Source organism: Canis aureus, chromosome 6 (assembly GCF_053574225.1).
Source record: "Canis aureus isolate CA01 chromosome 6, VMU_Caureus_v.1.0, whole genome shotgun sequence".
Lineage (NCBI taxonomy): Eukaryota > Metazoa > Chordata > Mammalia > Carnivora > Canidae > Canis > Canis aureus.
Genome location: NC_135616.1, coordinates 40,742,257 through 40,767,631, shown reverse-complemented (window position 1 = coordinate 40,767,631; position 25,375 = coordinate 40,742,257). Strand labels below are relative to the sequence as shown.

At 56.4% G+C, this 25,375-nt stretch overlaps 1 protein-coding gene across 2 annotated transcripts in view; it reads right to left on the bottom strand.

The window, feature by feature from the left end:
* The window catches only part of CAPN2 (calpain 2), a 38,090-nt gene extending 15,987 nt beyond the window's left edge, over positions 1–22,103 (bottom strand). Inside the window, exons 1-5 of one of the 2 annotated variants that reach the window (XM_077901247.1) lie at positions 21,787–22,103; positions 17,580–17,649; positions 2,408–2,526; positions 1,252–1,385; positions 222–390 (exon numbers count right to left, since the gene is read on the bottom strand). In XM_077901247.1, coding sequence (XP_077757373.1) covers positions 222–390; positions 1,252–1,385; positions 2,408–2,526; positions 17,580–17,649; positions 21,787–22,023 — 729 coding nt within the window. In that variant the 5' untranslated portion in view covers positions 22,024–22,103. The remainder of the gene's footprint in view (positions 1–221; positions 391–1,251; positions 1,386–2,407; positions 2,527–17,579; positions 17,650–21,786) is intronic. The other variant, XM_077901248.1, reaches the window with a different exon arrangement.
* Positions 22,104–25,375: the final 3,272 nt, after the last annotated feature.

The window sequence follows — 25,375 nt, the reverse complement described above, 5'->3', positions numbered from 1 at the left end:
TCCCTGGGGACCAGCCGAGGGAATGGGGTCCCAGGGCCTGAGGTCCAGGCTGGTGATGCACAGGAGGTGGGTGTCGGAAGTGGGCTGGGGCCACCTTCGCCCACCAGCTGTCCCCCAGACAGCCTGGAAGTTGCTGACCAGCCATGGGTTCCAGGTGAGGCACAGTGTAGTGGACCGGGACGGACGTGCCAGCTACAGCAGGTGGTGGGGCCTGGACTCACGTCTATGGAGCAGCCGAGGAGGGAGCCTTTCTGCAGAGCCTTCTGGATGATCCTGAACAGGTCAGGGGGGGCCTTCCTCAGCTCGTACCACTCCGCGATCCCCCCGGTAAAGTCCTCAAAGCCCTCAGTGGTGGCACCCCCCGAGAGTGCCTCGTAACAGCCGTTGATCCTGAGGGAGGACAGATCCTGCTGCCACTGCTGCTTCCCTTTACTGGATGCTCCAGGGACCGTCCACTCGGGATCCCCTCGGCTTGGGCTCCAGCAAATCTAGTCTTCCAGGTGGAAGGACCGGTGGTTATCTGGTCCGACCCCCCGTACTCATGGTTTGGACATCCTCGTAGCAAAGGGCAGGGCTGCTCATTGGCTGTTTGGCATCTAAAGCTTAAAGGACAACAACTCCACAACAAAAGCAATTCCAGGTGCACACGCACAGTGCTGCTCCTCCCACCCTCCTGCCCCACGGCGTCCCATGGCTTCTAGCGGTGCTGTTGAGGCAAGTGACTGAGAAGTGGCTCCCAGACCCCCGACTGTCACAGCTGGGGGGGCTGGCCCTCCTCCCCAGCAGTGGCTGCAAGGGCCAGGAGCCCTCTGGGTGCCGCAGAGTCTGGGCGGCACAGTCGGGATGAGGTCACGGGGTTCCCGCCCAGGGAGGTCATGGGAAACCACATCTCATTGCACACCGTAGATTCTGCACAAGCTTCCAGACTTCTACCTCTGCACTGGACGGTTCTGCCCAGTAGTAGAAACTCTGTGGTATTTAGCTGACAAAAATGTGATCTGACCTGCCAAGCACGTAGGGGTCCTTCTCAAGGCCAGTCTGCGCCACACCGGCTCCTGTGCGTGTGTCTACGCAGGGTGAGCACGATCACCCGTCCAGGCGCGATGCGGCCAGGCACCCCACCTGCATTCACTCCTTGAATCTAGAGCGCAATTCTGGAACAGGTAGTTCCTGACCACCACCTGTCTCTTCCAGAATGCAGGGCAGTTGGGGCAGGCTGCTGGAGGGAAGGGCACGCTCACGCTCACTCACTTGGCGTAGGCCTTCTCCAGCAGCGCGCTCCAGAACTCGCTGCCCTCTGCAGAGTGCACGAAGAGCAGCTCCCCGTTCTTGGTGGGCAGCCTGTCGTCCACCACCACCTCCACCCACTCGCCGTACTGCCAGAACTGTGGGTCGGGGACAGAGACAGGACAGGGTGGCCCGGGGTGGGCTGCGGGAAGGGCCAGTGGGCGGGCTGCCGCCTGGGGATCCCAGCCTCAGAGGCACCGGCTCCTCCCTGCCCGGCCCCTGGCACCGTGAGCCCATCCCGGGAGGAGACCTCCCACCCTCCTCCTCCTGGCAAGTCCTCGCTGAGAAGGCCAGGGCAGAAGCTCCTGTCCACACTCGCCTCTCGGGCACCCTGCCTGCACCTCATGCTCTCAGGATAGGACTTCTCATTTACCAGCGTGAAGGGAGGACAGTGAGTGGTACCTCGCCATTGACTCAGACCCCCCAGAACAGGCTTGAAACTTGGGAATTAACTCGAATGCCTTGCACTACGTCCCTCCTTGCCTGTCTCAAGAGGCTCCCCACTGCTATTCCTGCAGGGTCTCCCCGTCAGGGACAGGGTCCCTGTCAGGAGCAGGCCAGAGAGCTTGCTGCAGCCTCTCCAGGTCCTCTGTAGGACAGCACGGTCCTAGGGGTTTGCAAACCCCAGGATCTGATAAACGTGGCTGAGCCAGGGAACCTGTTCCTAGCTTCTAGGATCTATTCTAGCTCCTCCCGCCGGGACCTGTCCTCAGCTGCCCCCCCAGGACCTGTGCTCAGCTCCCCCATCCCGGGACCTGTCCTCAGTTCCCCCCACAGGACCCATCCTCAGCTCCCACCCCGGGATCCATCCTTAGCTCCCCCACCCCGGGACCCGTCCTTAGCGGCCCCCTGACCCATCCTCTGCACTCCCCCGGGACCCGTCCTCAGCATCCTCCAGACCTATCCTCAGCACCCCCCACCGACCCGCCCTCAGCACCCCCAGGACCCATCCTCAGCAATCCCCCTGACCCATCCTCAGAACCCCACCAGACCCATCCTCAGCAACACCCCCAGCCCGTCCTCAGCTCCCCCCCACCGGGACCCAACCTCAGAACCCCCCAGGACCTGTCTTAGTCCCCCAGGACCCACTGGGGAGAAGTGTGTGCCAACATTAACTCACCTGGAAGTGGAAGATCCCTGCATAGTTTTCCTGGAAGCTCTGGTTCGGGGGCACAACACGAGCCAGGACCTCTTCGTTCAAGGTCAGGGAGGCAATGGCTGCCAGCAGCCAGCAGTCACCTGTGGACACAGCACAGAGCTCTGAGCAGGGGGCTCAGTGCCAGGAGGATGCTGGTGCTGGACACCTCGTCCCGCCTCCAGGAGCTTGAAGCTGCGGACAAGCCACCAGGGGACAGGCAGGTTGGAGGGTTTGGGTGACCCAGACGGAGGCAGGAGAACTCACTCTTGGAAAGACCTGTGACAGTCATGCTGTCCTCCCAGCTCAGCCACGGAGGGCACGGCAGGGGCCTCTGAAATGACGAGGGACACTTCTGGAGCACGGGTGGAGGTGGGGAGCGGTCGGCAGGGAGGAGGGCGTAGGGGCAAGGGAAGGCGGGCCAGCAGGTCCCACACAGGGTGTCCTGCATGTCCCTGAGTGGGTGGGAGCAGGTTCCAGGGTCAGAGAAGTGCATTGTCGAGCTGCTCCCCTGGGCAAGAGCACATGGATGGTCACTTCTGAGGTATGGGAGGGCACCGCACAAGGGGCACAAGAACAAGGACAGTCAGACGGGCCCCCCGCAGCCGCAGTGCCCCCTGTGGCACACAGGACCACGCGGTCACGGCAGCACGGCAGCAGGCAAAGCTCTGATGTGCCTGCGGCTCCGGCAGCAGGTGCTCAGCACGCAAGCACCGCGACCCTGTTGCACGGTTAGAAGCGAGCCGTGGGCAGCAACAGTGTGCCGTGGGGGGCTCGCATTTACCTCCCAAGGCCACCGATGGAGGCTCCGGGGGAGGCTGAGGAAATCTAGTTTGTGCTAAAGGAGTGAGCACCCTCCTACCACTTCCCAAGGCGGTAACAGGAAACAGCCTTGGATGAGTTCATGTGCATCGCTGGATTTACGTTTACTGAGGGACGGGCCTCTTGCAGGTGCTACTGAAGGTCACGGAACTCTTTTCTCTTCTTGTCCACCCCTTGGTGTCCTGATGATTCCTAAACGGGACTGTCCTGCTGATGCTCAGAAAGGATGGTGCGCACAGCTCTCTGAGGCCCCAACCTGACCAGGGCAAACGAATCCTCTGGCTCCTGCGCTGAGTGGGTGCAGCGGTGCTGGGGACTCAGCTTTGGCTTTCCTGTGCTCCTCCCGGGAACCCCACATCCCTCTGTGAAACCAGCTGCCCGGCACACTCAGTCTGCAATGTTTCCATGGTGTGGACCCTGTCCCAATTCCAGAGGCAGGCCTGTGGCCACCCAGGCATCACATTGTCCCACCTGCAGTGGTTGGGTTGGAGAAGGTTCTGTGGCCCAGCCAGAGCCTGTGAGGTGCCACGAGACCTTTACGGGGGCTTTGGCAAGAGTGGACAAATGTCTGCTGCATCGGCTCAGTGATGTACAGTCTACCGCTGCCGTGGGAGGGGCAGCCCGCCTGAGAACGGGCCATCTCAGAGGAAGAGGGGCTGGGAGGTAGAAGGAATTTAGAAACCAGGTCCTGCTGGCATCACTGGAGACCCGAATCAAGCCACACCTGCAGCCTGCTCTGCCATGGACTTTCCTGCCACTTGAATGGATGACCTCCGTTTCCTGAGTGCCCGGGCAGTGTAGGCACCAGCCCTCACTTGCTGAACCTTCTGATGTGCCAACCAGTCTCCTCGGAGCTTCAGGGTCATTACCCTGAAGAGGTCATTACCTCATCTATTCCTCTCAATGCTCTGTGAGGAGTATGGACGTCTCCGCGTCAGTAGGAGTAGGACATGGCTCAGGGGGTGTTTCCATCCATCAGATCTCAGAGACAGCCTTTTGGGCCAAGCAGGCCTTTATGGAAATCAAAGTAGAGACCTTTGGGTGTGTTGACAACACGGAGCTTGCAGAGAAACATGGCAGCGGGAGTCTTTAGGAGTCACAGGGATGTAAGTGTATGCAGAGGGGCTTCCCTGTCCTGAGCCCACATGCTGCCTGGTCAATAAAACAGACCATCTTCTGGACGTTTTTGAGCATCTCGCTCTCCCGCCTAGAGGATGGACCCATCACGTGTTGGTGGTTCCTGGGGTCACGAGATCCCCTCCCCTAACCTCTCATGGCTCTGGGCCTTCTCTGGAAGCCTGCAAATGCCTGTGATTCTTATTCTTCTTGAGTGAATTTGAGATTTTTCTGGGCATCCTGCAAAACGCTGGGATTTGAGTCTGTCAACTCGAGGAGGAGGAAAGCCCTGTGGACAAAGTGGACCCAAGTGTAGGGATCCTGGAGACAGAGTCCCAAAACTACAGCTCCCACACTTGCTGTGCAGTCGCCGAAGAGCTGCCCAGGGTGCTGGGGCTGCAGGCACAAGGTGGCCACTCCAATATCCTCCTGGTTTGCGTTCCCTGGGTCCCCAGCATCAGTGCAGGACCGGTCACCTGCTCTGTGGCCATGAGGTCACAGCTGTTCTTGGGCCATGACTAAATGCAGGTCATGTGGCTTCAGGTCGTGTTTATCAGGACCACACATCTAGGTCCGTGCTGGCCATACACCCAGCTCGGATTACCGTTCCCCAGCAGGCCCAGAGATCAGTGGCCTCGTGCCGTGGTCTCGGTCTCCCCTGGCCGCCCCTGCCCTGTGGATGGCTGCTCTCCTGGAGCCTGGCTGGTTCAACCTACGGGCTCCTCTGAAAGGGCCCATCATCCCAGAACGTTAGCTGGATGACAGAACCATGGCTTTGAGGGGTCGAGTTCCTTGCTTGAAGTCGCGTGTCGTGGGAGGAGCAGAGTACTCACGGGCCGGTCCCCACCCCCGCCTCTGCCCGTAGCCACAGCAAGCAGCTAGCGTTCTGGATGACGCTCCATAGGTCACAGAGAACGTGCTGCACCTTTGTCTGTGAGCCTCTGACACGACTGCCCTCGCCGTCATCGCCTTCCTGGGGTGAAGAAATTGAAGCTGGGGGGCGGGGCATGTACACCCGGTAACTGGCAGGTCTCGCCAGCATATCATCTAAGTCAAACCCTGGATTTTGTCTCAAAACTGAACCTTGCTGGAGATTTCTTTTGGTTCAAGGGCGTCCGATTCCTTTAGCGAAGGAGAGACCCCACTTGGAGTATCCAACTGCAATTCAAATGTCAAACTAAGGGGTACCCGGCCTCCTGGACCCCTTCAGGCCATGGGCTCATGGGACAGAAGAACTCGATGCTGCCTGACGCACCGTGATTCACCAGGACAAGGGATGGTGGCCTGTCATCACACCATCAAACCCAGGCCACCAGAAAAACAGCCAACAAGCAGGAACGAGAGCCAGAGTGTTTTATAGCCAAAGACCTGAAACAGTTCCCATCGGTGCTCCAGGCTGTGGGTTCAAGGTTGGGAGGTCCCCGAACAGCATCCTGATCTGATGTCCATTAAGCTGGAGGCACCAGAAATCCTACTTTGTACCCTAACTCCCTGACTCTCCCTTGCAGAGTGCACCTGTCTTCCTTACTCACCCCTGCTTGAGTGAGCTGCTCAGTATCAAGCACTGGGCTAGTCCCATCCGTGAGGCTCACTATGAGTTAGGCCCCAAGCTCTACCAAGATCCCTGCGTGGCCCTCTCGTTTCATCACAGAACACACAGGTGGGTGCCGTCAGCCCATCACACCTGAGGACAGGAGGCCCAGGGAGGCCTGTGACTCACCCCAAGACCCCGTAACACGTGGCCGTCAGGTGGGTCTGAGCAAAGCTCTTACTGTGTGACCCACACAGTCTCCTTTGCAAACAGGTGCCAATTTCCAAGGCACCTAATTCACAGGATTTGGTGGTGGGGACTCTGTCTTTGAGAGGAGACTTGGTTGTTTCAGTGTCTGGCTGCACAGTGCGCTCACTAGCACCCTGCTGCCGCCTGGACACCTCATCCACATGGGGCCTTCTCCCCACCACCCCGGGATACCTGTCCCAAAACCTCCTGCTCCAGCCTCAGATCCTCCATCCCCTCTGTCAAGGTCAGCTCCTATCTGCCCCCAAATGACTCAAATAGCCCTCCCGCCCTGGACGGTCCTGCCTGGACTTGCTTCTGGGGAGGTGACTTGGGTAAAGTCCCTGGAGCCGCACCCAGAGAGCCCGTGCAGGCCAGTGGCATCAGGATCTGGGCACAACCCGGCTGGTTCGGGACAGGAGGGATGGTGACGCACCTGCCTGCCACTCTACTGGTGTAGCTCAGGAAAGCCTGCGAGGGTGTCCTTCAGTGACCAGGACTGCCCGGGAAAGCTGCCACATGGATGGGCTTGGAAGGACGCCGGTGTCCCCAGTTCTATAGGGTTTAAATTATCTGACTGCAAGAGACAAGTGAGGGCAGGCAGCCCCCCAGACCACACGGGACTGTCCCTGAGCAGCGCACCATAAAGCCTAAGCCAGCTGCAGTGTCTGCTTACATACACTCGGTCACCGCTGGTGACCTGTCCTCACTTAATCCATTGTCTCAGGGCAGAGGTGACCGTCTTGAGGAGTCGTCTGCCTCCCCATGTCCAGTGCACACCCTCATTCTGCCCTCTACCCCCGAGCTGGCCCCCCTGGACGAGATCATGGGCTCCCAGTGCCTCTGGCAGCTGGTGGGTTTGGCCAATGGAAGTCCTGGGGAGCACAGGGAGGAAAGAGGGTGTGGGGAGTCACAGGGAGGGAGGAGGGTGTGGAGAGAGTATTTCTTCCTGGGCTGGACTTGAGCTGTGTCCCTTGACCCCGGGCACGGCTCCCTCGAGGTGGCATCTGGGCATGATCCACTCACACCCAGTTCTAGAATTCTAACACCGACTCCACCTCCTAAATCAGGGCCTCTCCTGCCAGGGAGCTGGTTATGCTACCTCACTGGATCTCAGAAGGCTTCCAACACACAGCGTGTATGGCCAGAGGTGTTCAAGACTTCACCAACTGCCATCTGTCTCTCATCAGCCATTCACCCCAAACTAACTCAGAGGGCGCCATCCTGCCTGGAGAGGCTCAGATAATCATTTACCCCATTTAAAATGTGGCCCAGATTCCTGGCTAGAAAGTCATCATCGTAAAAATGCCATTTCCTCTTAAGTTAGTCTATAAACGCAATGCAATTCCAACAAAAATAGTGAGAGGATATTTAACATTGGGAACTTAGCTGTTCTAAAGTTTTTAAGGAAAAATTAAACATCAAACACAGAAAAAAGTCTAGAAGGAAGAGAGTCTAGCTCTAACAGGTATTAAAACAGGCATAAAGCCACAATAATTAAAAGAGTGCAAAACTTGTGCATGAGAATACAGATACATGGCATTGAACAGAAAGTTCAGAAATCATTCCACACACAGGAATTTAGTGCAGTCACTCATTATTCACATGTGGAATTGGAACAATTAAGTGGCCACCTAGAAAAAAATCAAGTTCTAGCTCATCCTGTCACAGGGATAAATTCTAAATGGAATAACATTCATGTTTAGGCGTTTAACATTATATATCTTAAGTATATGCTTAAGATATTATTTACATATTCCCACATAAATATGGAAAATCTAGCCATTTGTTTTATTTACATGTTTATTGCCTATGTATTTATACCATATATCTTATCTGCATTTTAGTATGTTTACATTATGATAACATTATACATACAGTATTTTTATAAATCCATAGGCATTCTGGAAAAGACAACGGGGGAATTCCAATATAATCTGAGTGGAGACAGGCTATCACATTGTAACCTGGAAGCCATAAACCTTTTAAATGATAACTTAACTATGCTAAAGCAAAAAAAAAAAATCTACATGATAAAAAAAAACATGATAAAAAAAAATCAAAGGAAAAAATAACGAGGAAAAATATGTTACTCAGATCCCAGACATTACATGTAAACGTTTCTAGTAAATAAAGAGAGCTCCATAGTAAAATGGACAAAGATATAAAACATTCATGGAAAAGGGAAAAACCAACATCTCAAACATACTGAGGGGTGCCTGGCTGGCTCTGTCAGAAGAGCACAGGACTCTTGATCTCAGGGTTGTGAGTTCGAGCCCCACATTGAGGGGTAGAGAGTATTTAAAATAACTAAATAAATAAACCCCAGGCATGAAAAGGTACTCACCCTCACTCATCATGAAAGAAACATGAAGTGGACCCACAGAGCACCATTTCTACCTTTTGGATGGCAAAGAACAAGATGTGGGACCCCCAGGCAGCTGTGGGAGACTCACTCTCACACCCATCCGCAAGCACGGAGGGGAAACATAGAGCATGTGCCCCCGTGGTTCCGGGTCAGGAGTTGGCCCTACAGACACACTCCTGTGAGCAGCAGGCAGGTGAGCAGCAGGTAGGTGAGATGGTTATTTCCTGAACCTTGGTCGTACCAGAAACAGCTACATGTCGTCCGCAGGTAACTAGGGGAACAAATTAGGGGCCACCTCTAGGACGAGACTCTCCGCGGCCACAGAAGAATCAAAGACGTTCTCCGCTGCCTGGGACTAGGTGCTCAGTAAGACAGCCTGGCACATTACAGGATGTCGGATGTGCCAAAAAAGGAGAAAACCAGAGAAATGGGAGCAAATATGGGGGAGCATTGCACTGGCCCATCCTGCGACTCCTGTCTTCATCAACTGAAGCTGCTCTTGGAGGCTTGTTTTATGTGTCCTTCGACTGTGCTTCTCCTACCATCAACCCTAGCTTACTGTCCTCAACGGACTGCTCGGCTATGTCCCCCCTTAGAGTGAGGACAACAGCGTAATAGCAGCTATTCTGAGTGAATATTACTATTTTACGTAAAGTCCCTGTCAGAATGGGTCTGTCGTCAATAAGAACAGCTCATCAGCTGTTCTGATGGACTCCCGTGACCCCCAATATGTGTGCTAGAAACTAACGGCTATCCCCTGAGAAACATTTTCTACAGAAACGTGCATTTCCATGGGAGATGCAGAGCGAAGCAGGTCAAGAGTGGCGATTTCTCAGAGCTTCCCAACAATGATGTGGTGACTTTGGGGGAGAGGGGCACGGTTTCCGTGGACTCGGCCCTGGAGTCCTTCTGGGGTCAGGAAGGGTGCATCTGCTGCCGGCCTGGCTGCCCAGGGTCTCCCGGCGCTGGACTGCGCAGAGCCAGATCTTCCCTGGGATTGGGTAAAGTTCCTTCCCGGCCGTCCGGCATCTGCCCTAAATGCAGAGACCTCCTCCGGCAGCTGAGGTCCTGTGATAGCATCTGTGTCTTTTTTCTCTCTAGATTTTCATATCATTTTCTCTTTAGAACCATGGTTTTTCTTTCTTTCTTTCTTTCTTTCTTTTTTTTTAAGATTTTATTTCTTTATTCATGAGAGACACAGAGAGACAGAGGCAGAGACACAGAGGGAGAAGCAGGCTCCATGCAGGGAGCCCAACGTGGGACTCGATCCTGGGTCTCCAGGATCACGCCCTGGGCCGCAGGTGGCGCTAAACCGCTGAGCCACCGGGGCTGCCCAGAACCATGGTTTTTCTTTACAAGACATGGCCTTATTGTATGCACCCGGGGAGGGTCACTGAGGTGAGGCGTGCATCAACGCCAGCACATTTCTGCCGTCTTCGTCTAAAGCTCGGATGCCCTGTGCACCTGCTGCCTGCCTCAGTTCGCCCAGCAACCCAGACATGGGCAGGGACAAGGGTCAGAGCTGCCAGCCATGCTCGTCATCACAGGAGATGAGGCCCTGCCCAGAGGTTTCTGAAACACCCACTGCAGGTCTGACCATAGGCTCCAGACTGGCTGTTCCCACGTCTGGGCTCCCCCCACACACCCAGCTGGACTCCTGGTTCTTCTGTTCTGTGCTGGAAGACATTCAACTGGTATAGGCCAGAGAAGCCAGGCGTGTGTGGGGGGTAATTTTCTGCCCTGCTTCCTATCCTAAAAGCCCACCTGGTGCCCCAACAGCCGTGTGCTTGGTCAAACAGGAGCTGCGTACAGGAGCTTGCATCCCCCACCCAAAACCCCACACTGCACCTTGACTTAATTCCCATAGCAAAAGACAGAGTCCCCATCCTACATGGAGACCAGACTTGGACTGGGAATTCTGGAGAGGTTCTAAGTGTCTGAGGCCGGGTGGGGGCAGCTAGGAAGCTAGCAGTATAGAAATCGCCCGGGGCGGGGTGGGGGGTGTCCAGGGCCAAGACAGACTCGCCCTCTCTTTCACTTGGGTTGGCACAGAGGTCCCCCCCTTCCCCAGGTGTTCTGAGCAGGGCGCTGGTCAGCCTGGGTGCACAGGGGTCCCAAGTAAGGCTGGGGCTGACGAAGCAGGCTCACGGGGGTGGAGCTAGCCGTCCCCAGCTTCAGGCACAGGGCAAACCTAGCAGGCCCAACCGGAGGTGGTGCATATGAGCACAGGACGTGTGCCAAGAGGACCCGGATCTGAATCCCCATCCTGATTGTGATGTGTAAACCTGGATACATTTCTTAACTTCTCTGACGCCATGCCCTCTCAGCTGTGAAAGGAGATAGTCCGAATGCTGTTAGGATCGGATCAAAGCCAACATGGGCTTCAGAGGTGGCGAACCCCAAACTGCAAATTCTGCACAAATGTGAACATATGCATTTTCCTAGGGGGAGCAGTTAGGGTTAGGACCCAGGACGGTGAATGCTCAGGCTGAGGTGTGTGTCCCAGACAGGAGGACAGCTGACAAAGCGTCTGGGTGGTGGTGGTGGGGGTGCCCGCAGAGGGGAGGGAGCTGCACTAGCACCTTGCCCCAACTCAGCAGGTGGATGACCACTTGCTCCCTGTGTGTCCTGAGGCGCGTGTTTGCACAGAAGTTACACCTATGTATTTTGTGTCTAAGGCAGGGAGAGGTCACGTATTAGTTTATTCCTTTGTTCAACCCCTGCTGAGCGACATCCTCTCAGCCTCCCTGTGCCCGCCGGTGCCCACTGGGATCACGAGGTCCCTGGCGCTCATGGGCCCCAGGGAAGCCCGTCCATGTCCAGACCTGGACCCCCCCTCCCCTGCTTGGGAAAAGGAGGAACAGGTAGCCTTCTGGGGCCATCAGGCACCACCTTGCCCTCTGGACCAGCCTCCGGGACCTAGCCGGACAAACGTGAAGTGTCTCCAGCGGGGCTCACCCTCCTCCTGGCCTCGGCCTGAACACCCGGGGCACACAGCAACCCCCCCCCCCCCCCGACACACACACACACACACAGCATGCCCGGTGGCCTTATGAATGGCTCTTTAGAGGTGCAGAGCCTCTTCTGAAAAGGTAGATTCATACAGAGCCATGTCAGTAAATTTCCAGGGCTGTGTACCCTGGGCCTCTGTCTGCGTCCTGGAGGTCAACCTTGGGTGGGGGTGGGCTGAGGTCACCCGGGGCCCTGCAGGAAGCTGGACAGGCTGTTTACTAGTATTCGTGGCCATGGAGTATTTCCAAGAGGAGAGCACAGGAACAGTCGTGTGCTTCCTCCCACCACAGTGTCCCTTTGCCAACAGGAAAGTGAGGTGGGAAGTCCAGGAGCCTGTCTCCAACCCATGACCCCTGGTGGTGCAGCTCAGGAGAGCGTGGCTGCCCGGCGGGTCCCAGCAGGGAAGATTCAGGAGGGCAGGGCCCATGTCACAGTGGGGCATATGGTGTGGGCCACGCGACCTCTTCATGGAGGACATGGCTCAGACAAAATGCCACCACTTTCTAGAGGACCACTGTGACTCTGTGTCCCCTGTCTGGACACCTGCCTTCCACCTCTGTCACCCTTGGGGCTCAGTCCCAGCTTTGGGGGCTCCTCTTCACCCCTTGCTGTCTGCCTCCAATGTCCCCACACTGCAGCCAGGGAGCCCAGCCAGCTGAATGCCCCTCTGTCCTGCATGCTGGGGGGTCCCTGGGAACACAGCCCCCCAACCATGATGGGCAGGTGTCTGAGCTGCCTTGGGTCACCACAGGCAAAGGACAAGGCCATTATTTAAAGGAGGACCTGTGGCATCTTCCAGAAATGGAAGCCACAGCATTTCTGGTTTCACATGCTCTCCTAGGACCTGGGCCGGCCTCGGGGGGTCTCAATGGAGAAGGTTTGGCAGAAGGGATACTGCGTGATCTCTGAAGCTCCATCTCAAAAGGAGAGGCAGCTTCCTAGGGTGTCTAGGACGTGCACCCAGAAGATCTGCTAACTGGAGGCCTCTGCAGATGAGGCCACTTAAGGGGCACAGGGACCCTGGAGCCCCAGCTGACCCAGCCTCCAGCCCAGGTGCCAAACATGCGACCCCAGCCCCAGCCTAGAGGCTGTAAGTGCAGGAGGATCTCTGGGTCACCGGGCTGACCCTGGTCATCCTTCAAACCTGTGGAAGTGAACAGGAAAATCCTGTTTTGAGCTGCTGATTTTGGAGTGGTTATGATGCTAGACACAGGTAGAGCAAGACAGCACCCCTCATGGAATCAGCTTGCCTGAGATCTAGGCAGTAAGATGCACCTGCTGGCTGTAGCGGCCTGCCCTGTTGGGAGGGTGCCCAGTCAGTCTGCTGTGCCCAGGGCACCCCAGGGCCCGGGATGCGGTCCACACACCTGTGCCAGGAGGCTGATGGGACAACCAGCCCTGCAGAGGAGCACCCTCTGAGAAGCAGGGACAGCCCCTCTTCTGCTGCAGCAGTGCCCGGGGGGAAGGGCGGGAACCCCTCCCACAAGTTCAAACATCCCAGCAATGTGCCCTGACTGCACGCCACTGGTTCCTCCACCTGCCTGCCTCCATGAGCCTGCCTCATTTACCCCCCTTTAATACCCACCACTGTCCTCCCCACCCTCCCCCTGCACACTCCAGCATATGATGGCTTTCCACCACTGACTCCCCCACCCCAGGAGATCTTGGTGACGTCTGGAGACATTTCTGACTGTCAAGTTTGGGTGGGGGCTGGTGCAACAGTGGGCAGAGGCCAGGAATGCTGGTGGAAAGCCCTGTCCTGGGTCCTGTCCCGCTGGCCCCGGTCTCACTACGTCAGTGCCTTGTTCCTTGTCCTTCCTGGCGACGCTACATCAACACTAAACAGACCAAGATGCTGAGGCTGCTTTCGGCCACACCTGACCCTTCCTGACACACTGGTGTTTACAGGTCTCCAGCACAGGGGACAGGCTTAGGCAGCCTGAAGGAAGGGACAGAAGCCCCAACGGGTCCCAGACCAGCAGGAAGCCCCCCAACCCCAATGCTGGTTCCCTGGCTCCACGGGCTGTGGCTCAGTCCTACCCATGGCCTTTCGCCCCCGACCTCCTGCTGCCTTCATGCACCCCCAGGAGGAGAGCACCAATCTCCTGACTTGCTGGTGGCATTCGTAGTGTTGAACTGTGGACGAAAGTCTCCCCGTGGGAGGCAGCCGGGGGCAGGAGACCCCTATTACAAGGTGGCCCAAGAGGAATGGGCTCTTCATGCTGATCCAGACCCCAGATGGACAGAGAAACCAAGTCACACAGTTCCCCAGCCACGGGAGAGGGATCACCTCTGTTTCCTGTGTACAGGGGGGTGAGGGAGCTCTGGCTGAGGGCATGTTGCAAGAGCCTCTCGGGGGAGGGCAGGCGCAGGAGTCCGCACGGTGCCCCTCCAGCTCCTGTCTCCTGTCCCTCCCACACCTCCGGGGGCTGCTGAGGGCAAGGCCCAGAGCCCGACCTGGCCGGTACCAACAACGGGCACCACACCTGCTACCCCTGTCCCCTGACCTGCTCACGGGACCAGAGCTGGCAATGTGCAGCTATTAATAGCTGTTCTCAGGTGCGTTCACCTTCAGCCTCAGCCCGGCAGCAGGTGCCCCTCTCACCCCAGTTCGTGGATGAGACAACGGAGGCTCCAGGAGGGAGCCCAAAGCCAAGAGCCAGGATGGACACCCACGTACATCCTCACTCTGGCCCCTGCTGTTTACAGGTGGGCCCAGGCTGGCTCTACTGGACACACGCAGGCCTGTGAGGACCGTCCCCCCCGCTCCGGAGACTGCAGGGAGGCTGGACTCCCATGCGCCAGGGTCTGAGGTGCCGCCCCTGCTGTAGCCACAAGGCACACAGAGCTCCTCACATTTATATTTACATTAGAAATTCGGTTCCTTGGTTGTACCACTCCACACGTGGCCTGTGCCACCACGTGGGAGTGAGGACACCACTTCCTTCTCCGTTAGTGCACGCCTGCTGGCCAGGCCCCCGACGCGTGTGGACCACCCTCCTCCTGGGGCCCCTCGCCAGCAGCTGGCCAGGTCCCCCTGTGGCTGACACTCCTGAGGGCTGATCTGAGCAAGGCTCCCCCAACACAGAGCAGGGACAAACATGAGCGGAGCCCCTCAGGGGGTGGGGGGCTGCCAGCAGCGGGTAGCATACTTCAGAGTCACAAAATGTCAGAAGCAGTGGGGCCTTAGGAAAATCTGATCCAACTCCCATGTCAGACAAGAGGCCAGAGGAGTGTGGCCTGGCTCTGGGCTCAGGGAGCCCCTGGACAAGTCACAGCGTGAACCAGAGGCCATGGAGAGGGGAGGGGGGGAGCCCCATAAACCCCTCTTAGCATTCCTGGGCCTCAAATACAAATATATGCAACAACGGGGGTGGTCTTTAGGGGGAAGATTCCTGCTGCTTCTGCTCTCTGGGGACAGGAGGTCAGGCCTGTGTGCCGGCCAAGGCTGGGGCAGCCAGGGCAGGACAGGGACCTGGGGAAAGCAGCAGGGTTCCAGGCTTCTGTGAGCTCTCAGAGGCAGTGGAAGGGAGCGGGAGGAGAGCGGCGAAGGAGTATTTATAGATGGAAGGAAGGCTAGGAGGAAATGAGTCATGACGGCCACGTATCTGTTGGAGAGACCATGGCGGGCGGGGAGGATGGGGCTGGCCAAGAAGTGACTGCAGTACAGAAGAGGATCTATTTACTTTCTCCACCAAACAAGTGGGCACTTAACTTTCAGACCTGTTTTCATTGTTTTTTTTTTTTTTTTTTTAAGTACAAGCACTATTTTTTTTTCTATAGGCACCTGCAAATTCCAACAGAGGAACATCCTACAAGAACCATAAAAAGCAAGGAGACTCAGCAGCTGCCACAGCCCAGAGGAGCCCACACAGACAAGACAACTAAACACAGCGTGGTCCCTGAATGGGACTCGGGAGCAGAGACAGGACAGTAGTACCAGCTAGGAGATCTGGACGGTGCTGTGTCAGTGCTGGTTCATGAGCTGTAACAGGTGCTCGGCACTGTCGCCAGAGCCGAGTGAGATGGTGGATCTGGCTGTGGGGTGTATGGGATTCTCTTACTGTCCTCACTTCTTCTGTAAGTCTAACACTCTACTATAAAATAAAGCCTGTTACAATTTTCAAAGCCATCCACTATAAAAATGATTCTAAAAAATTATAATATAAATAATCTAAAAGTCACTTACAGGGGCACCTGGGTGGCTCAGTCGCTTAAGCATCTGATTCTTGGTTTCAGCTCAGGTCATGATCTCAGGGTTGTGGGATTGAGCCCCGTGTCAGACTTCCTAATCAGTGGGGAATCTGCTTCTCTCTCTCTCCTTCTGCCTCCTGCTCCCCCAGCTCGTGCTCTCTCTCTCTCAAATAAATAAGTCTTTAAAAAACAAATAAAAATTAGTTACAACACTTATTAGTAGCTAAGTTGGGGAGGAGTTGAGTTACATGCAGATTTCCGACTGTGTGGGGCTTCAGCACCCCTAACCCCCACGCTGCTCCAGGGTCGACCGTAGTGCTGCTATTTGCATTTATGGAGGAGGAGATGGAGTCTCAGGGAGCTTGGGTAACCTGCCCAAGCCCCCCACCCCCATACACATTGGCTAGTGAGTGGTGGAGAGAGCAGGTGCTTTTCCCACTGGTCCTCCTGCCTGTCCCCACTCTAGTGTGCTTTGCTGTGGGGGCGCACCTGTAGCCAAGTGGGGGAGGGCACACCTGTAGCCAAGCGGGCCAGGCATGGAGGGTGAGCCAAGTGTGACAGCTGCTACCTCTTTGTCTCCCCCAGGCCCCCTGGGTTGGCTAAGGCTTCTGTCAACTTCCAGGCCTGTTAACTCCCATTACCCTTGGGCTTCTATTGTCTGTGGAGGAGCAGGAAGGAAACAGGGGTGGGTGGGGGGATTCTCTGCAGGTAAGAATGTGCATCTCAGGCATCTGCACACGCAGGCTGGGCTCAGGCCAGCTGGTCCTGCTCTCAGAGAGGTATTTCCTGTGGGCTCCCAGAATGCCCAGCCTACTGATTCACACAGCTGCCCCCGACATCGCTCAGGGACTCCCCAGGCCCCCCTTCTACAAGCAGCCCAGCCCTGGAGTCACGCTGTCCGCACCGGTATGCCAGACTCATTTCCACTGCTGTTCCAGGACCTCAGTGTCCTCATCGATTAAATAAGAATCATCACAGCACCATAGAGATGTCGCCATCATAGTGTCTGGCACACAGTATTTGCTCAATAAATATTAGCTGTTATTATTCTGAGTATCGGAACCTGTGCAAAGCCAGGAAAGGAAGTCCGATTCCAGGTGATCGATTTTGTTACTGGTGGACTAGTCTGGGGAACAAAGTGAAGCTGATGGCAGGACACACATCTCTGGTTTATGGGAGCAGATGATTTACTCCAGGGGCCACAGGCTCATATTTATCTCAAGTGGGTTCTACGAGCGTCGTACTTAAGGGTTCCAGGCCCACTGCTAAGACTTCACAGAAGCCCTGGGAGATTTCACAGTAAAGCCAGAAACCCTGCAGGTCCAGTCTCAGCGGCACTGTGTCCAGGAGGAGATAGGGTCTTGGCTGCAGATGCCCACGGTTCAGCCTCCCTCATACGTCTTGTTTAAATGAACATCACAAGCACCTTTGCGATGAGAAGCACTGCTCCCTGCTGTTGTGATACCATGGTGAGCTTGTCTTGCAAACACTGACAACCTGGTGCTCTGACTTCCGCTTAGCAGCGGGCGCAGAGACTTTCCTCTTCCCTCCCACTGAGTCACCATCCCTGGGCCCCGGAGCCCCAGAGAACAGAGGTGTCAGTGCCGTCACTGGCCTGGGGAGTTCCTCTGCCCTGGCCCTCAGCCCACAGACTATCACAGGCTGCTCCCAACTCTGCCCCCAGGAGCTTCCTAGAGCAAGGGGTGGCCGGAATCCAGAAGCCCCTCCACCCTCCACCACCAGCTCAGGGGGGTGGGGGGAAAGGGGGCCCTCAGGGGAGCAGAAATCCCAGGAAGCTTCTGGAATTGGAAATCATCAGGCTGCCTGGGAGGGAGGAAGGCAAGCCCATTTCAGGTGCTGTCACTTACCCAGGGCTCCCTGGCAGATGTCCGTGCGGGTAGCGCCTCCAACAATGAACTGCGGATCATCGCAGATCTCCTGGGAATGAAACCCACTGTCAACCACCAGGCGCGGGCTTGTGTGGTTAGGATACCTCAGCTCCCAGGAGGTACACCAGATGCCTTCTCCCTGCCCCTGCCCCCTGGGGAAGGCAGTGCAGTTACAGGCTGCCATGGGGTCCTGCTTGCACCTTGCTCCGTGGAGCCCCAACGCCCCGCACTGCTTGCAGCCTACATCATTTCACTGCTATCTGAAGCCACAGAGGTGTGTGATCCACCACCTGGTGTGTGATCCTTTCACCCCTGGGGCCGCCCCCTGGGGCCGCCCCCTCAGCCCCTCTCCAGTCCTGCACATCAGCTGTTTTGTCTTCGTGGGATTCCTTTCCCACCCTGATCTCTCACCTCCTACCATAGTTCAAGACTCATTGCCACCTCCTCCAGGAAGCCCTCCTTCACAGCCCAGCCGTTGGTCATCTCTGGGATTCTGAGCCCCAGAACACTTGGACTCTGCACCATCTAGAGGTGCTGGTGAGTGAGGTATGCCTTCTGAATCGGTCCACCGGGCCAGGATACTGGCAGCATCTGTGCTTGGGAACCTGCTGCAGAGCCAGGCTGCGCGTGGTGCTTTATGTCATGGAACCCTCCCAGGAACACAGATGGGTACTGTCTCCATTTTATGGGAGAAGAAATAGGCCAAGGGATAGAAGATGTGAAACAATGTGTCCATGGGGAGCTGACCCTAAGTCACAGACGTCGGCGCTGGGATTCGCGCTCACTGGCCTAGAGCGCGTACTCTTTCTGCTCCTGCACTGCCTCCAACTGATGAGTAACAAAACCCTAAGGGTGTCACAAGCAGCCTGCTGGCGGCCAACAGTGAACAATTCTGGCCCCTTCCACCACCCTCTCTCTCTATTTCCTGATTTTGAAGCCACAGAGGAAGCCAGGCATAAATCTGGGTTTTCATCAGCTCTGGTGACCTCAGTTCGCAGGTGCTCCACCCCACACCCCGCGGTGTTCCCCTCTCGGGCAAGCAAAAGCCCTTCCCGGGTGGGGCCTGCCTCTGGCCTAGACCCCAGCCCTGGGCCCCGGCCCTGGCCCTGCACCTCAATCTACAGCAGAGCACATTCCTTTCAGGCTTCGCACTGTCCCTTCCCTGCTCAGGTTGCTCTGTTTTGGGGATAATGGGACAATGAGAATGTGTTTCTGCTGAGCAACTGAGCCTGCCAGCCAACCACCCATGCAGCGTTTTGACGGACCCACTGGGCTTGGTGCCGAGAACCCAAGAACATGCTGCCGTTCCTCCTTGTGCCAGGCTCATCCCCCAGCAGGATTTTCCACTGGTTCAGAAACCTTCCCGCACCTTGGGCAGCCTCTTCAAAGAAGGCAAAGCCCAGACTGGCCCTCTGAGGCCTGCACACAAGCCTGCACACATCCAGTAAACAGGGATGTGATGGGTTCAGTGAAGAGGGTGAGCACCTGGGCTCTGGGTTCTGGCAATGGGGTCTGAGCCCTGGCTCTGCCACTTGAACAGGTTTTAGCCCCGGGCAAGTCCCTCCACCTCTCTTGGCCTTGGTTTCTCAACTGTAGTATGGGGATGGTGTGACAAGTGTACCAACCACAGGGTGTTCTGGAGGTTCAGTGAGACGACCGTGGAGGTGGCTTTGGTAAGCACTCCACGGAAATCACCTGTTACCATAGTCACTGACAAACAAGGGGATACTAGTCCCTGAACCCAGAGGCAGGAGACGCAGGGTTGAGGCTGAACAAGTGAGTCACCACAGAGGTCTGGGCTCTCAGGGGACACTAGGACTCACATGGCCCGCCCCTGCCACCCCTGCCTGCCTCTGCTGCCCCTGCCCTCTCCCTGCACCCCTGCCAGAGTGAGACTGCGCCTTCCAGGGACTCCGGTCCCTTCTCAGTCCCAGGGCCAGTCAGCAGCAGCAGCAGCAGTGAGATCAGGAAACACCTCTCTGGGGAGGAGCCAGCCCAGATTGCCCACCCCTTGCTCTCCCTCCTCAGGACCCTGTTTCACCAACTCCTCCTGTCTGCCCGGCTTTCACCCCTTCCTCCCTGTTGACTCAACTCATGACACACCCCACAGCCTCTCAAACCCCACAGCCCTATCCACCACTCCCTGTCTCTTTTTAGACAGTCTTCTGAAAGAGATGATACTCGTCCCTTTGGGTCCCTCACTGTGGAGTCCACAGCATAGAGCAGTTTGACTCGGCACCACCTTCCCATGGTGGATCCATGAAAGTCTTGTGTCCAAATCTGGGGACATTGTGTTTCCCTTCCTGGACCCCAAGCACAGCAGTGTCCGGGAGGGTAGGACGGAGGCCGAGGGCAGCCGTGAGCCGGGGGCTCTGTACACCGACAGGCTGGACAGAGTTCTGGCTCCTCCCTGGACACCTGTGTGAGCAAACATTTAGCTTCCGGGAACCTCCATTCCTCCACAGTGGAGTGGAAATGTAACAGCCTCCCCGCGTCCCCCTGACACTTGTACAGCTCACAGCATCTCCCCCTAAGCAGGGGTGGAAACCCTCCTGGTATTTCCAACTGTTGGATGACCTGCCTCCCGTCACCAGCCCTAAAGTCTAAGGAGGCAAAAACGAGACACACCATGCCTGGCACATAGTAAGTGTTCAGTAAGTGCTTATTTAGTAAATGAAAGAACAAGGGAGAGAGTGTGCAAATTCACTCTAAGCTGTGAGGCGCTGTGCTCATGTCAGGTGAATACGCTCTCTCATCTGTTACCTTCACAACCACAACTTCCCTTAGGTGCACTACGACCTGCTGTCATTCATTCCGTTGTTCCACGGAGAATCACTGTTGTTCTGTTCACCGATGAGCCCAACACTGAAGACAGCGCCTGGCATATAACAGACGCTCAGTACACACTGCTGGACGAGGTGGAACTGGCCTCTGGGGACACACTGGTGACGGATACATAGGGCCCAGCAGTTCAGGGAGAAGGACAGATAATACCTAACTATGTCTATAAGCTGCAAAAACACTTGAGGAAAGATAGCAGGGCTCTGTGAGGAATCGTAAAAGATAAAGAATAATAAATGAGGAAAATATTTAGCAACACCTCTCCTTTTAGATGAAGAAATGGAAGTAGAAAGGCTAAAAAGCGGAGGCAGGGCCACTCAGTAGGTTAGCAAGGAATGAACTCAAGTGCTGGGGACCCCGCCGAGGGCATTTCTACTGCGCCTGCTGCCTACAGGCTGGATGTAGGGGAACAGGTGGCCCAGGCGGTCCAGAGGCATGGACGAGGGGCAGCAATCCTACTCTCAGGTCAGGAATCGAGAGGCTGGGTTCCCAGGAAGCCTTGTCCAGGTTTGGTGGGGGAAGCCGGTGAAGTGTCAGGGGGAGCCAGCAGTGGTTCACAACAGGAAGAGGGAGTAAGGTGTCCAAGGCCTGTCCCGGCCCGGTGTGGGGGTGGACAGGGCAAGGGAGCTTGGAGGGGGCCCCCGAGGCTCCCCAGGGAGGACTGTGGCCCAGCGCAGTGAGGAGGAGCATCTGCCTCAGTGCTGCATCACCCCTGTCCTTGTTAATCATCAGGGCAAGTAAGCGGACGTCTGGCCGACTCCCAAGTGGAAAAATAAACCAGAAACTCTGATTGGGTCAATGTAACCACGACCGCAGGAGAGATCCTTCCTCACAAAAGGCCCAGAATGCGGATTTCCCTCCTCCCTGAGGCAGACGCAAGCCGAGTTGCAGCCTGACTTTTCCTGGTCAGACACTGCCTCCCCCTCCTTTCCCCGCGGACCCTCCTCCCTACCATGTCCCCCCCGGAGTCCAAGCAGCTTCCCCCGGGTCCCCCGCGTGGGGTGGAGGGCGGCTCCCCTGGCGGGCCTGCTATGGGCCCCGGCCCCGGAGGGCAGGGCGCGCCGGGCCGCCCCGGGAAGCGCGGGGGCAGGGAGGGGCCGGGCCTGCGCTGCGGACCGGCTAACGGGGAGGAGCGCGCTCCCGGGGCCCTCCGCGACCTGGGTGTGCTCCGCCCGCCAGGGGCCCGGCCCCGCACCCCGCGCCCCCACCCGGTTCCCAGCACCCCCGCCCACGCCCGCCCCGTTCCCCGCGCCCCCTCACCCCCCCGCCCCCACCCCGTTCCCCGCAGCCCCCTCCCGGCTCGCCCGCCCGCCCCGCCCCCCGGGCCCCCCGCACCTCCCCCTACCGTGGGCCGCTTCCACTCGATGCCCTGGGTCTTGCTGGAGTAGGGCCCCAGCTCCTTGAAGCCCAGGGAGGAGGGGATGGCCGGGAAGGAGGGGTCCTGGAAGAGCGCCCCGGCCTCCAGGCACTCGTCCCGCAGCGCCTCGTAGTCCTGGTTGAGGTACTTGATGGCCCGTTCGTGCGAGCCCAGCCCCTCGGCTGCCTCTCGGTCCCTCACCAGCTTGGCCGCGATGCCGGCCATGGCTCGGGGGCGCTGCGGGGCGCGGCGAGCGGGGCCCGGGCGGCAGGGGCGCGGCCTGGTCGGGCGAGCGGCGGCGGGACTGCGGTCGGCGGCGCTGCAGGCGGTGCCCCCTCCCGGCGGGGGCGGGGCCTCGGGGGGCGGGGCCTCCGGCTGGGGGCGGGGCCTCCGGCTGGGGGCGGGGCCTGGGGCCGCGGGGCGGGGAGGAGCGGCCAGGTCCCCTCGGCGGCCCCCGGGGCAGGGAGGTCCCTGACCTCGATCCGCCGCCACCACCTAGGCCCCCGCTTTGAGTCCAGCGCTGTGGCCACGGCTCCGCAGCCGGTCTCTCGTTTAAGGCCCGCGGCAACCCCAGCACAGGGGGCCCCGCGCTCCCGTGCCCCGCTGTGCCCTCCTGCAGCTGCCGGCCGCGGGCCTCGGAGAGCTGGGGGGACGCAGGGTTCCGGGCCTCGGGGCCTGCCCTCGTCACACGCTGCAGGTCACTGCCGGCTGGCAATCAAAAATACATCCTCGCCGTTCCATTTGAATTTCAGGGTAGCACCAATGTTTTCTCGGCGTTAAGTATGTCCCAGATTTTGCAGGGGTGGGTTGTGGGGCGCCTGGCCGGGTCAGTAGGTGCAGCGCGACCCGTGCTCTTGGCGTCAGGAGCCCCAGGTTGGAGGTGGAGATGACCAGAAGGGTCTTGCTGGTTACCTGAAACTCACCTTGGAGGGAGGCCTGAGTGACAGGGGCAGAGTGTTGGGGGGGAGCTTCCCCACTCCAGCACCCAGGCGGGGTCCCACCCACTGATAGTGCACCCCCCCCTTCAGGGGGAAACGGGGTGAATTTGCCCCCTGCACCTGGCCCGAGGGGACACTGGGCTTGTCTGGAAGACAATTTTCATTGTCAGGACTGTAGATGGGGGCCACTGCCCTCTCCTGGGTAGCAGGGATGCTCCTAAACTTCTTACTGCCTGAGACAGCTTCCACAGCAAGTGATCTGACCCAAAATATCAGCAATGCTGAGAATCCTGGATTAGAGCCCTTCTTCCCAGCTTGCTGGGTAGTAGCCTTTCACTGTTTGAGCTGCTGTGGATAGCCAGACAGTACACTGTAGAGACCCAAACTCATCCTGACCCGTGGAGGGGTTTCCCCAAGTGGGGGAGGTCAGTTGAGGCCATCTGCACATTCATTTAGATAGTCTTCATTTCAGGACGCCTGGGTGGCTCAGCAGTTGACCATCTGCCTTCAGCCCAGGGCGTGATCCTGGGGTCCCACAGACAAGTCCTGCATCAGGCTCCCTGCATGGGGCCTGCTTCTCCCTCTGCCTGTGTCTCTGCCTCTCTCTGTGTCTCTCATGAATGAATAAGTAAATTCTTAAAAAAACATGTCTTCATTTCACATAAACTTGTGTTTCTAGGACTTTCCCTTTGAACCAGATGCAGCATCTGCTCAGTTGCCTTATTTAATTAATGAGTTAAATGAAATCTTTGACGTGTGTTCATTTTATAACTAGATGAGAGTCGGTCATAATTTGATTTTTTAAATTCTCTTTTAGCCTGAAGAGTAGGAAGAACAGATAGTTGATCTTGAAGCATAGTTTGAGATTTGAGCACTTAGAATTTGCCCACCAGTCAATGACCTGTCAGGAGACACTTGAACGTCTTTGGAATTAAAAAAAAAGAAAAGAAAAGAAAAAGAAAAAGATGTCCTGGGTGTTCTCTGCAGTGTTAAGTGAAGCCTGAGCAAACTTGCAGGTGTGAGGAGAGCTTGTGGTTGTGCACTTTGTAGTCTTCAAACTAGTTACCACTCTGTAGTTTTAGGAAATTGATAGTAATGCTAATAACTCTTGTCCATGTATATGCAAATAGACTTTCCCTGGTGCAAGGGGGACCCCACAGCCTCCCCACTCCTGCTTTACATCTATTCACAGACCTAAATTCTGCATTTCTAACCAGCTGCTCTTTTAAATTCTCCTTTTAACTAGATTTTTTAAAGATTTTATTTATTTATTCATGAGAGACAGAGAGAGAGAGAGGCAGAGACACAGGCAGAGGGAGAAGCAGGCTCCATGCAGGGAGCCCAATGTGGGACTCCATCCCGATGCCGGGTCCCCAGGATCACGCCCTGGGCTGAAGGCGGCGCTAAACTCCTGAGCCACCAGGGCTGCCCTAACTATTTTAAAATAAAAAATACCTACTGACTCCCTCCTTCATTAATGAGTTAAGTAAAATCTTGCACATATGTTCACCTTATATTTGAATGAGAGTCATTATTTTACTTTTTTAGGAAAGTAACTTTCGGTGTCTTTTTGTGCAGCAGATGCTAACTTCAAGTGTTTTGGGGGTTGCCATGGAGAATAGGATGTGTATTCATTCTGTGTTGCTCCGCAGAGGAAACAAGGGCCAGCAATGGGCTTCATGGGGTGCAGGTTTTAATTTAACAAAAAATGCTCACACTGGCCCGCATTGTGGCACTGAAAGTATAGCCCTGTTGGTGTGCTCCCGAGGTTGAGGCTTCCGATTTTGCTGAGCACCACCTGCAAGCATATTAAAAACACAGCTTCCAGGCCTGCACACCCAGGTGCCAATTCACTAAGAAGTCTCTGACGATCGAGGACCAACAGGGTTGGGGCTGTAAGGCCCAAGGGCAGGCCACCCTAAATTGTGCCCCTTCGGCATAGTGATTATTTTAAATAAAAGTCACTCGAGAAACAGCTAGTGCAAGGACCCTCAAATCCTCCTCTGTCCCCCTGAAAGCAGAAAATAAACCTCCCTTATGAAAAAAATCCTCTTAGAGGCACCAGGGTGGCTAAGTGAGTTGAGCATCAGACTCTCCGTTTTGGCTCAGGTTGTGATCTTGGGGTCATGATCTCAAGGTCGTGAGATGGAGCTCCACATTGGGCTGAGATTAACACAGAGTCTGCTGAAGATTCTTTCCCTCTCTCTCTGCCCCTGCGCACATGCTCTCTCTCACTCTCTCTAAAAATAAATACTTTTTAAAATAAAAAGGAAACGAAAAAAATCCTCCCGCTCTAAGTGACACCCTTATCTTCAGAGATAGAGACTCCAAAGCCCAGAAAGCTGCAAAAACAAAACTTGTTACTTTTTCACTCATCTCCTATCTCAGCCCTAATTCCACTTGGACTTCCTTACTCATTAAAGCTCCCAAGCATGTGTTTTCTGATTCTGTTGATTCCTCACAAATTTATCATCTCTTTGTCTAAAATGTGTAAAAACCACCTGGGTTTGTTGGTCATTTCTTTGGGTCCCAGTTTCATCCCTGAGCCTCTGTGAGCATGTAACACACCTCTAGGTCTTTCCCCCATGAAGCCCATGTGTGTACACTGAACTCTCAGTCCCGCAGGGGACCTGGAGGGT